Source organism: Dysidea avara, chromosome 4 (assembly GCF_963678975.1).
Source record: "Dysidea avara chromosome 4, odDysAvar1.4, whole genome shotgun sequence".
NCBI classification, from domain to species: Eukaryota; Metazoa; Porifera; class Demospongiae; order Dictyoceratida; family Dysideidae; genus Dysidea; species Dysidea avara.
The window spans coordinates 37,846,747-37,859,765 of NC_089275.1; the positions used below are offsets into that span (position 1 = coordinate 37,846,747).

The window sequence follows — 13,019 nt, forward strand, 5'->3', positions numbered from 1 at the left end:
ATACTTGCGAGCAAAATGGGTCCCACTCCCTTTAATTAGCAACTTTTTAAATCGCTTGCACTCTTACGAGATGACATTGAATATGAGCGGTACCGTATGTACAAAATGCATGTCCTTGTACAAAGTACTAGTTACTTAGTTTTCGGCTTTGCTCTGCTTGCTACACAGCCTTACGCATGCAAAGCAATATGTAAAGTTCAGAATCAATCTACCTATGGTGTTTAGACTTACGGTAGTGAAGTATAGTTTTATTCTTATGAGGTAAACAACACATGAACCATTGACATACTGACACGTTTCACTGGGAAATGGGACACAATGACAGGCAAAGGTAAGTCCATGCTGCATGCAACATAGCTACTGTGGTTGACAAAATAGCATACAAAAAGTTATGTAGGCAACTTATTGGCATTTCTGGCTGTTCTGAAGGAAAGTTTGGGCTTGGGTACATCCAGCCAAATAAAATTTCAAGACCTTGCGAAGAAAAGCTGAGGATGATATTGTTGGGAAAATGCAAGCCATCGTGATTTCTACAGTACAATACTGTCATTCTGTATGTCATACTGTAGGCATCTACACACACACGCGCATTTATGTACATATCTATACACACATACAGTATTACACTTCTTACCTATCATATGATTCCCCAACTCATCATATTGTTCCTGTTTGACGATAACTTCAACAAAGTCAATAAATTTAGCAGCTCCTTTAGCTAATATAATAGCTTTGACTTCCTTCAGTAATAACTTCATTTGGGTGCTACACTCAGGGGGAGGATCATCACTATCCATAGAATTTCTTTCTGGGAAAAGTTTTAGTTCCACAAGCTTCACTTTAATAATGTCAGGGTCCATCATCATCATAAGATCATAATGTTCATTGAAAGATGCCAATGCTGCTGCTTTGTCTTCTTCAGCGTATGCTGAAACATAAATGCAGTATGTATTTAAGAAAAGAGTATAAGAAGTATACTCACCATAAAATCCTCGACCATTAATCGATTTTTCAGCACTTGAGGCCGGTTGATTTTCTAAAAAAAGGATGCTAACACCATCACAGAACTACTTGTAAACAACACATGTTTAATTGCTCGTTCACTATGTTAGCATAACTTTTTCACTCTTTAACTAGAAGAATAATTTTACATGTTTGACAGAAATATGTACGTACCTGTAATTACACTTTGCATGGCAGTAGTTGCTGTTGACATTATAGGCTCCAATCCTAGTTGTTTCATGAGTTGTGTCATCCATGTGGACTGCTGATCACTTTCATCTGCAAAATACAACAATAACAAATAGTATACTAAACATTGCGGACTTTTAAGGGTGCTAGCGGGTTTTTGAAGCCATTCAAGGGACAACCCACATAACCACATGCGGCTGTTACATCATAATTGGCAATATTACGCATACTCAAAGTATCTGTGTTAGGCGGCCGTGTTTTGCGCCAAAGAAATTGGCCAAGACGTTTGAAAATCATCACGAAAATGATCGTCTAGGCGCCCAAGAGTGACAATAGAGTGAATTATCCTGAAAGTAAGTGCTAGTTTTGATGACACGTGCGAACGCAAGCTGATTTGTAGCCAACACACGTTCTTCCTGTGTTTTCTCAAGTGATAGTGTACGCTGGTAAGTTATATTTGTAATTGTACGCCTTTTCTTAGGTAGAGACAATGTTCCAGTTGGATTTATCACCCAATACAAGACACTGACTGTGCGTTACGAGGCGTTACCCATCGAAGAGCAGGCTTGGCGACTCCACAACCAACAGGAAGGTATCCCAGTGTGTAAAGAAAAGAACAAAAGCTTTTGTTTAGTTCATAACTTCATTTATAACTTGTTATTTGATAAAGTTGGCATTTGTGGTTTATAGAATTTGTTGTAATAACTGGTTGGTGTGCGCATGTTCTACACTGCATTGTAAAAGGCGATATTCTGGAATACACGATAGTGGGATCTCTACCAAACTTTTGGTGGACCATCAGTGATAAATTTGCAAACTTTTAGCGCATGGAATTATAATTGTTGTGATCCAGCACGAAGTTACAGGGCGCGGAAGTCAAAGTTTGCTCGTGGCACTCGCTCTTTGTTTTATAACTCAAGAAAGTACATATACCTACACTTGTATAATTGACAATTAAATTATTGAAACAGTTGGTTTTTTGGTGCATCGATTGACATACAAACTTTATAAAGTAATAGTTAGAATAGTTCTAGGATACACTTTACATAAGTATAAGAAAAAGAATCTCAAGCTAGACTACTAGAGTAGGGACAAACTGCAATAAAAAGTACTGAAACAAGCTGGAGCGGATTGCAATGTCCAGATATGAATATCCCTATTGTTATATGGATACTCTACAACCAAAATGCACAGTATGGATATTCACTTCTTATTGTAACTGGACATTACATACTATATACTCAGATACAGCATGTTTCAGTACTATTTATTGCAGCGCTACATGTGACTGGATTTTGGAAAAACAATCCAAATCACACATTAGAAGTTTTGAGATTAATGGTTTTGATGATTTCAAGTCAGAGTAACTTGGCAAGGATAGTAAGAATGTGTATGAAAATTGCACAAAAGATGCATCAATCTTTTACTTTTCAGACCACTTCCAGTACTTATAGCTGCTTGTAGAGTTTCCCACCTAACAAGATAGAACATCTGAGCAGTTGGATAAGTAAGGTAGTATCACGAGTGCTCACAAGGGGATGGAGGGTGAGGGGTGGTGAGGTGAGCAAGAGATATACTTCAAAATGAAGGCAGACCACGATTGGAGTCCAGACACGAGATTACAGGGCTGTGCTGGCTTCTTTGAGACGGATTTGTAGCAAAATCAACAGAAAAGATGTCTGGCCAAGATTATCAGGTTATCTACCAGTAAACCACTGATTCTTGCTAAGCCAGACCCTCCACAAGGCCAGAAACCACCATTTGAGCTCTTCACACCACCCAGAAAAGACGTCTGTTAAAACTAGCGTTGAGTAACTAGCGTTGAGTAGTTTGAGTAGTACTGAGGGTAAAAAGTAGTACGATAGTGTAGCTATCCACTGGTGGTGTTAGTTTGATTTTGCCTGATGTGCAATTTGATTTGTAAAATCTGGTCATGTATTGTCTCTACTCTAGTTTAAAATTCCTAAATATTTTCTTATATATACTTGTTTGTGAACTTTTTTTTGTTTATTCATGACCTAACAATTAAAAAGCTAGCTACAGCCACATATGTAAATCTTATATTCATGAGTGAGATCATGATCTGCAGCAATCATGAATCTAATAATTATATTCATAATGCACAAGGGCTGTCCACTTCATTCCAGCTGCATCTACTGATATGCACCAACAGCACCAACAGCACCAACAGCACCAACAGCACCAACAGCACCAACAGCACCAACAGCACCAACAGCACCAACAGCACCAACAGCACCAACAGCACCAACAGCACCAACGTATGGCATAACCGCCATACTAGCTTACATGCAGCTATGCCAGACTAACTCACAACAATAGTCTACTTTCATACATATGTTTTATGAATACCATTCCACAAGCAGTCCCATTTCCTGATGGTAGATGACATCTTGTCTGGCAGCTCACTGAACTACACACACGTGTATTCCAATATGTTGGTGCAAGAACACTGTGAAACATGCATACCCAGAGATCAAAGCCGTATTGTGCTATGGCCGCTCTAGTACATGGAAGGATAAAAGCAAGACAATAGTGCACATACAGGCTATACATATCAAAATGCCAAAGGTTTCTACTTAAATGAATCCGAAGCATTTCTGGTAGCTGTAGTCACTTTTCCGCTATGCTTTCCTGAATGCATCGGACAGGCAGTCACTAGAAAATTCCATTAAATTTTTTTTGCAATTCTGTAACAACCTGACAAAAATGTTTAGAGCCGATCTGAAGGCACTTTTGGGCTAGATTTTACCCAGCCAATACCGTAATATCATCATAAGGGGAAATCCAGGCAGGATATTTTATTCCAAGCCATGCCCACACCTTCATCGTCCCTACTATACAATACTATTGTACTGTGTGATACGTACCATAAGATGGATTATCTTATGAGGTACAAATTTACACGAATACAATAATAAGCGACCTAAAATATATGCTTACAAGTACAAGGAATTCTAAATTCAATCAGGAGTCATAGAAATATAAAGTAGTGAAACAAGGGAGGTCATCTATACTTGCAGATATTCAATAGTTATACCACCACAGCTGCGAGGGATTTTGCTGATATATATACACCCAAAGCCCGAGGGCCACAGGCCCAAGGGCTGCAGGTGTATATATTAGTAAACTCCTAATCAGTCATATATAAGTGATATATATCACTCAGGGCACACTCACCTGATAGGTGAAAGAACTACACAGCACTCACCCCATTTGTTTTATACACTAGCATCTGATGATTGATTGTGGTTTCAATTATGTGGGCAAATAGCTCTCACAACATTATTACTACGTCAGTATCTTTCAACACATGCCGGGAACGATATTATTTCGTGGGCCACACCTATTCCTTTGTTGTCCCTAGTATACAGTTACTATCGTATTGTATGATATTGAGACACGTTATCAGCAATTAGCTCACATTTATTTTCAATAACTATCGGACTAAAGAGGTATGCTTCAGGACAAAGAAATTAAGTTCATATACTTTGTCTAGAAAATTTACACAAATTCTTTCTGACTGTGATTCTTTATCAGACACACATGTGCATGACATATGTTGTCTTTCAGTTCAAAAAATTCATGGTAGCTGACTACGTCAGCAGCTACAGTGACTGACAAGATCAGCAGGTATAGTTTGTAGTTGTTAACATACAAAGTGTTATTAATGCTTTCAAAGGCCATTTTATATAATTAAAACAAGCATTTCTAGGTTGTCACACCCATATTTCAAACTGACATGTTAAAATCACATTAGAGCAAAATCTCCTAACATATGTTATGTTGTTTAAAAGAATGAGGTGCATTTACAGTCTTTGTGCGCATAAGCTTTTAGTTTGCATCTAGAGGCAATGCAGTACTTCCCACTACATAACTGATAACCTTGAGCACTGGTTTTTAATTCATATGTTACAGTACAGTAAACACACTTCTGCATATCATTGTATGGCAATGGCTATTCACTAGCCAAGCCATCATTGATGCTTGTACATGCAAAGTACAATGAAGATGTGTATCATCACCATCATGTACATACCATTTGATGGATTCATCATATTTCTCATCACACTGGAAAACATAGACCCCATAGCTTGTGTATAAGGATCAGCTAACTGGCTTTCAGCTAAGATAAAATATCAACATAGTATATACTTTTCAATAATAATAATAATAATAATAATAATTATGTTTAATGTGCATTATATATGGTATGTGTGGTTGTGAAATCAAAGGTGGCAGCTGCATTACTGTTAAGCTTGCTATTAAAATTTATTGGTATTAAATCATAGCGCTTGGCCACCACTTTTGATTTCACAACGTTTTACACCCAGACTTTTGAAAGTTGCATTCTTTTTTTACAGCCTAGTTTGATTTGTGTGGATTTCACTTTTATGCATTTTAAACATCTCAAGCCAGCCATAAACTGGTTTTGGGGCTTGTTTTATCCAATGTCTTCTTATCTACATACACAATGTGACTGGATTTGCAAAAAAAGAAGTCTTCCACACACATTCAATTTACCAATTTTGGTGATACATTACTTACAAGTGGAAGGAGCTATTAGTTTGAAAGTTCGTAACTGGTGGGCCCCAGCATAGCTTAATGAACGGAGAAAAGTTCAGGTTATTTACACACTTTGTTACGGACTCTCAAGTTGATGAAATTGGATGTGTGTGTGGTCACAACAATGATGAATATGGACAACTGAAGTTACAATAGTATGGTATTGCAGATTTGTTTGACTATATTTTATTTATTATTGTATTTAAATACCCAAGTTGGTTTTTTCCTTGTAACTCTGTAGATGTCTTTTAAATCACAAGAAAATTTGAGCTATGGTGGTTAACCTATACACAGACCAGTTTTCAAGTTACTTCCGTAAGTGGTTTACCCTGCATGTGTGACAAAAAAGCAGACTTTTCTCACAAATCATGAAAAATAGTTCTTTCTTCCTGGTAATAAACCCACAGTGTAGTGCCCCAGTTATCTTGGCCACATGACACACTTGTAAAGACAAAAATCGCTAGTAAATAATAAAAATGGTACACTTGTTTCTGGGAGCATTAATTAGAGTATATACAGTATGTACATTTTTTTCCATGTCATTTCGAAGCACAGGCTAGGTAACTGGTGAGTTGCTTTGTTGAGTAATGACCCCAACTCTGTATACGTGTACGTACCTGCACACACATAAATATTTTGCATTCAACATAATATACACATGTACGAGGGATACAGTACGTACGTACCTTGGGATGGATTTGATGGATTTCCTGCCATACCAGCAAACAAAGACCCCATGGCTTGTGTAAATGGATCAGCTGACTGGCTCTCAGCTATATGTATGAATGTAAAATGAGTGTAAGGAATTTCAAAATTAACAGCTGCATTTATATGCTTGTAAGCGACAACATATACAAGAACCTAACCATAGGCGGTGGAAAGGGGGGGGTAGGGGCTTAAGCCCCTCCTCGGTCTGCTAAGCCCCTCAGAATGATATCACGCTGAAATTATCTTTCTTGGAGTGGGGCTGAAAACCGTGATAAATATCGAGATACTCTTTTAGAGCAGTCACAGTGTTAGAGCAGTGTGTAGCGAGCTATATAAGGATTTTTATGTAGTTTATCAGCTATAAGCGCGTAGCTGGTGAGGTGGGAAGCTATTGTCAGCTGGCTGTGACCTTTTTTTTTTTTGGTCTTACCTTACTAAACCAGACACAATGTAGTGACTCAGTTCATTTTGACCTTCCATAAGTATGGATCCGCCCCTGGTCAGCCCCCCCTCATATCAACTACTTTCTCCGCCACTGAACCTAACTATGTTTCTATGCATGTAGATAAGTACATACAATAGCAAATCATGAGATACACTGCATGTAGTTAAACACTACAACAAATTTTAAAACAAATAAAAAAAGGATAATAAAACAGAATTTTCAGTGGTGGTATTAAGTTACTTGAAGTAAAGCACGTAGGAAAAATCCTAGAAATAATTTCCAAAGCACAGAGTTTGTAACACAGTAATTTAGTAACTGATCAGTCATTAACACTTGATTCCTATGTAGCTCTGTGCTTCCCATAGATTTCATTGCACAGTGGTTGGTTATCTGCATCAAGGGTGATTTTGGGGACAACGTCCCTTAATGATGAAACTCACAACATAACAATAGTAGCTACATACATATGTAGGATGTTGTTTATTTTTAAGTTTCTGAGCTTCCAATACTGCAGCTGCAACCCCAGGTAAAATAATCCTGCAAGAATATTTGCAAGCCTAGATAATATTGTGATTTTACTGTATGTCTTGGATGAACATTTTTACATTGACAACACTGCCAACATCAAGTACTATGTGCTTTAGTTACACCCACAGTAACAGTAATTTATTACAACTTACATTGAGATGAATCTGTTGGATTCCCCATCATACCAGAGAACATAGATGCCATAGTTTGTGTAAATGGATCAGCTGACTGGCTCTCACCTATCGATAGAACTTTTATGGTTACAGAAACAGCAATGTGCACATCAACTTAGTCACAAATTAATACGTTTCATAGTTAATACACATGTGATTATTTTCCTTTCTCACAGTATCAACATAAAAGCTTTGAACATCCTAAATCTATGGGGGACCAAGGTACTGAAATGTTTATTTTGTTTCAGTTGTCCCTTCGTTCCTGTTGTAACTTTTAACTTGTAATGAACTACTATACTGCAACAATGTAGGGTATGTTCTGATTGAGAATTGGGTGATTTGGTGGTGACTGATTGTGTCATCTTTTACTTTACCTTGATGAAAAAAGGTATGTGTAATTTAATGTATATATAGGCACAGAAGATTACTAGAAGTTAAAATATGGTGAACAAACCTGCTATACATGTACTTGCTCACATAACTTAATATTGATGGAAAGCAATGATACCTAAATCAGACAGTAGAAATATATCTGTGATATAGCCTATTCGTAGACTTTTTAACACTGAATACAATGCTGCTAGTGATGTCATTCATGCAATACTGAAATTGCTTCAATTTACAGGTACTTAATAACAATACAGTATATGTGACCAGATTTTACAAAACCGATCCAAATTGCACATCAGGCAAAATCAAACTAACACCACCAGTAGATAGCTACACTATCATACTAGTAGTTTTGACACTCAGTACCACTCGAACTACTCGAGGCTGGTTTCAACAGACGTCTTTTCTGGGGTGTGTGTAGAGCTCGAATGGCGGTTTTAGGCCTTTTGAAGGACTTGGCTTGGCAAGAATCAGTGGTTTACTGGTGGACAGCCTGACAATGTTGGCCAGACATTTTTTCTGTGGATTTTGCTACATATCAGTTACTAAGGTGCCAGTACAGTCCTGTAATCTCATCTCTGGACTCCAATCGTGGTCTGCCTCCATTTTGAGGTCTAACCCTTGCCCACCCCGCCACCCCCCACTCCTTTGTGAGCACTCGTGATACTATTTTGCTCATCCAACAGCTCAGATTTTCTATCTTATTTGGCAGGAAACTCTACAAACAGCTACAAGTACAGGAAGTGGTCTGAAAGGTAACAGATTGATGCATCTTTAGTGTAAATTTCATACACGTGCTTGCTATCCTTGGAGAGTTATGCTGGCTTGAATTCTAAACTGTTTATCTCGAAATTTCTAATGTGCGAAATGGATGGTTTTTCCAAAATCCAGTCACATATGTATCTTTACAAACAATATACCTACAACAGGATTGAAATGGATCAGCAACACTGACCCAGATGACTGACCTACAATAGTAGTCTGGGTCAGGATCTCACCTAGATGTGATCCATGTAAATTACAGTAGTGGAGTGTACTGAAACTTACTTTTGTGGAAATATTACATAATTGGTCCTGTGTTATACGCAACAAAGATTTTTTTGTAAAAGCGAAAGACAGATGTATAGATGCAGGGTATATGTTAACCAAACAGTAACACAGGAATGTTTACTCAAAGGTACTCTCATATGCAAAACTGATTCACTTGTAGCAATTTTCATACTGTATTAATGCTTCCCAATGAGTTACCACTGAAAGGTAGCAAGGATTGTATACAGATCATATGAAAATGGTTATACGCATGTCCTTGAGGAGTGTTATATATTATAGCACCGAACAATCAAAACTCTCTAACCAAACAGTCATTGCTCTAATAGAGCAGTCATGAAACCTCATGTGTATTGCTTATACATTTATCTTCCTTTGAGTTTCTCGAACAGAATATATTCACCAGCAATGGTTTGTTTCAAAACATCTTGAGGAGATATGTTTCCATCATGTTCAAGTAAGATGACATAATCAATGCAAATAAGAATCTGGGTCAGACCCTAATGCTTTGTAGAATAGTTAGGCTTCAGGATTTTCTGGAATTTAGTATCTCAAAGGCCCTGTGCTGTGGCACCCAAGCAAAACAAGAGTGCTACTATAAGTACCACTCTTGTTTTTTGTACTATCCAGTTAAATACCCATGTGTTGCTAATTAGGCAAAACAAAACAAGGGACCTATAGGATTTAGATCTCTGTGAGTATGTAGCCAATGAAATTTGACTACTAATTATCTTGCCATGGTCTAAAAAGTGGACAAGACCAGATAAAACATGATCCAGATGATCACTCTCATATGTGTCCCGGCTTAGCAAAAGAGTTTGCACAACTTCCGATTTTTTTTTAATTCTTAACTTTATCTGCAGTGTCCAAGGAATGGATCATCAAAGTTTCAGCCTTCTGTGGCGAGTAGTTTTGGAATTATAGCACTACACAGTAGGAAGAACAAAACAATCAATTTGTACAGCGACGATACTGAAAATAAACTACAGGCATTTACATTCACAACCATGATATCTATTTGCATTAATGTTCAACATTGCAATTTGGCTTAAAATGTTCACCATGGATTAGCAAATCAACCAAAGTATAGCATTAGACCTGTAGATACTTACGCATATGGATATGAAGGCAGTTTAGAGAAATGATGACAATTTTGTTTACGTTTACCGCATCTTAAACAACTCACGTAACATGCATACCATTGGGGCTAAAGAAACAAAATGAAGATTTTCGAACTCTCCATGAGCAGGCAAATGAGATGGTGTATATTTTAAATCAATTTGAGTCTTGATTCTCTGAGTAATGGCCCGATAAAAACTTGCATATAATTCCTTTGTAGCATGCATAATTATACAAAGTTTTTATAAATTTCATTTTCTCATAACACATGCTTCTGGTTCTTGCTGAGATGGTCATATGTATTTTAATGCATTTGAGGGATGCCATTCGCTAGCACTTGCTTATATCCTGTAAAGTCAGGCATATACAGTACGTACATGTACACAGCAAAAATGAGGAAAGAAATGGACCATACATACAAAGAGCACACAAAATATTCTAAATGAGTTAGTCACTATACTTATGTCTTACTTTAAACTGTGTGTTATACACTGACAATATTGACTGGTACTGTATGTATGTACCTTGTGATTGGTTTGCTAAATTTCCCATCATACCAGATAGCACAGACCCCATGGCTTGTGTAAATTGCTGGCTCTCAGCTATAGTTATGCAAGAGCACTACGTTAATATCAACACTCACAATTACTTTTCTATTAAAACTACCTGAACTGCTGGTAGAGTTACCTGCTCCACCAGTGAAGGCAGATAACCATTGTTCCATTCCCATCTGATTAACTGGTCCCATAGCCCGTGACATGACATCATCTGAAGTCATTGTCTCATCACTATCATCATCAGCTATGTATAAGGTGAATTATGAATAAAATGCATATGTACATTTGTGTATCTCATGTCAGTAGTGGATTTATACTCATACATTAACGCACGCACGCACGCACGCATGCACGCACGCACGCACGCACGCACGCACGCACGCACACAAAGCAAAATCATAACCTTAGCAACCATAACACAGTAATGTTACACAGGAATACTGGGATGCCTGTGTATTCTAAAAAATTTGAAGGAATAAAAAAATTAACTCTTGATGAAATTTGGAAGATGATATTTGATAATTTTTATGTACATGTTACAACAGATGCTCAACAATGCTTATTGAAATGCTAAGCAGAAATTGGAGAAGAAATATTTGGTGAATTGAAATGAATCCACCATATTCAAATTTCTATCCAAATTCATGGTAGTGAGGTTGGTATACATATACCTTTGTGAGCTTTAGGCTTACCACTTTGACTTGTAGCATTCACATTATTATGGGGAGTATTGCTGGTAGCTTGGTTAGACAATGGATTTTGACTTGCTGTTTCATGTCCACTTGTATCTAGCTGTTGTTGTTGTTGTTGTTGTTGTTGTGGTTGACGCTGAGATTGTTGCTGTTGCTGCTGTTGTTGCTTTTGTTGTTGTTGCTGCTGCTGCTGTTGTGGTTGTACTGTCTGTAGATTTTCCACCACAGCTGTAAACAAGACAAATACAGTAGCTACCATCAATATGGTCTGTAAAACAGCCTTCATTTCAGATATAGCTTGCTTGCTTACGTGGGTGTGTGGCATATGCAAATACATATACGTAGTACATACACACATTTTTTCAAACCAATTTCAGGAAACTATCATGCATCAGTCATTTATTTGGATTTAGGAAATTGGGGACAGTATTAGGGAAATTTGGGATACAATGAGCTATATAGTATAACTTCAGTTATGACATTTATTGTTTTGGGAGTATCTAATAGTACATTTATATTCATTAGATTATACAAAGGAAGACCTACACTTCTGTAGATTTACGATTTTTTTTATGTTGGTACAGGTGTATTAGTGGTGAGTGATAATTATTTAGAGTTACTTGTGGGATGATCATATTTGTAAATAGGGCTTTGCAGTGGGTAAATATTGGCAAGTAGTGGAATGATAAATGTGATGATAGTAAATAGAGTGGGAGATTTGGGGTTAGTGATAGGGATGTTTTTGTTATTGAATTAGCATGGGACATTGAATTATGAAGCATTAAATTGTATGGTAGAGAAGGATGTGGTAGTGTTGGAAGTAGTAGGATTGTGCTTATTTTGGGGTGTGGTAGGGAAATCGGCACAACTAGGATTGGATACTTGATTGTCGGACGCAATAGTGGGCCCAACTCTGGTTTCAGCATTACTTCATGTTGCAACAGTGGTGACAGCGGGAGTATTTTTAAAAGTACTAGTTGTATTGTGGGCCCCCGAGTGATTTGCTTGTACACCCAAGCTTGAGGGCTGTCAGGTCTGAGAGCATGGGTGTACATATCAGGCACATTACAAGGGCACATGATACAACTGGTATGTGCTATGCCAATTGCAGGCTAAGAGTCTGCGAGCGGTTAACCACCCAAGCCAATATGAGACCGATCACTGAATTTATTATATAGACCAACTTGTAAAATTTGATTATGGGACAGCAGCAAATAACCTTGTGACTACATTTGCTAACATGAATGGGCAAGTCCTAAAGGTATCATGGAAAGTTCAATTAAGTGATTTTACAAGCATTTTAAAGCAGCTGCATCATTTTACCTATTTGCAACATTTACTAAACATTTATAGGGGTAAGTTTCACTGTAGAGTGTTTATCTCATGTTACTCGAAAAGAGGACGTGGTTCGTATTCGAAAATGTGGTGAACCACTTGAGAATATGCTGTAGCACTAGTTCTCACATTAATCCAATGTTTCTCAACACTAGGCATGCATCTATTATGCAAGCATAATTTCAGGAATCATAGGTAGTTGAAAGAATTGGGAAATATTCCGGAATAATTGGATGAATTCTAGGGATAA

The 13,019-nt window shown here is 37.5% G+C and overlaps 1 protein-coding gene across 2 annotated transcripts in view; it reads right to left on the reverse strand.

Annotated features, from left to right (window-relative positions):
• LOC136252030 (uncharacterized) overlaps window positions 1-13,019 on the reverse strand; it is a 36,781-nt gene that overhangs the window by 6,312 nt on the left and 17,450 nt on the right. For both annotated transcript variants that reach the window (XM_066044368.1, XM_066044367.1), the window contains exons 8-16: window positions 11,435-11,662; window positions 10,852-10,986; window positions 10,710-10,787; window positions 7,609-7,695; window positions 6,462-6,548; window positions 5,249-5,335; window positions 1,177-1,281; window positions 983-1,036; window positions 635-928 (exon numbers count right to left, since the gene is read on the reverse strand). In XM_066044368.1, coding sequence (XP_065900440.1) covers window positions 635-928; window positions 983-1,036; window positions 1,177-1,281; window positions 5,249-5,335; window positions 6,462-6,548; window positions 7,609-7,695; window positions 10,710-10,787; window positions 10,852-10,986; window positions 11,435-11,662 — 1,155 coding nt within the window. The remainder of the gene's footprint in view (window positions 1-634; window positions 929-982; window positions 1,037-1,176; window positions 1,282-5,248; window positions 5,336-6,461; window positions 6,549-7,608; window positions 7,696-10,709; window positions 10,788-10,851; window positions 10,987-11,434; window positions 11,663-13,019) is intronic.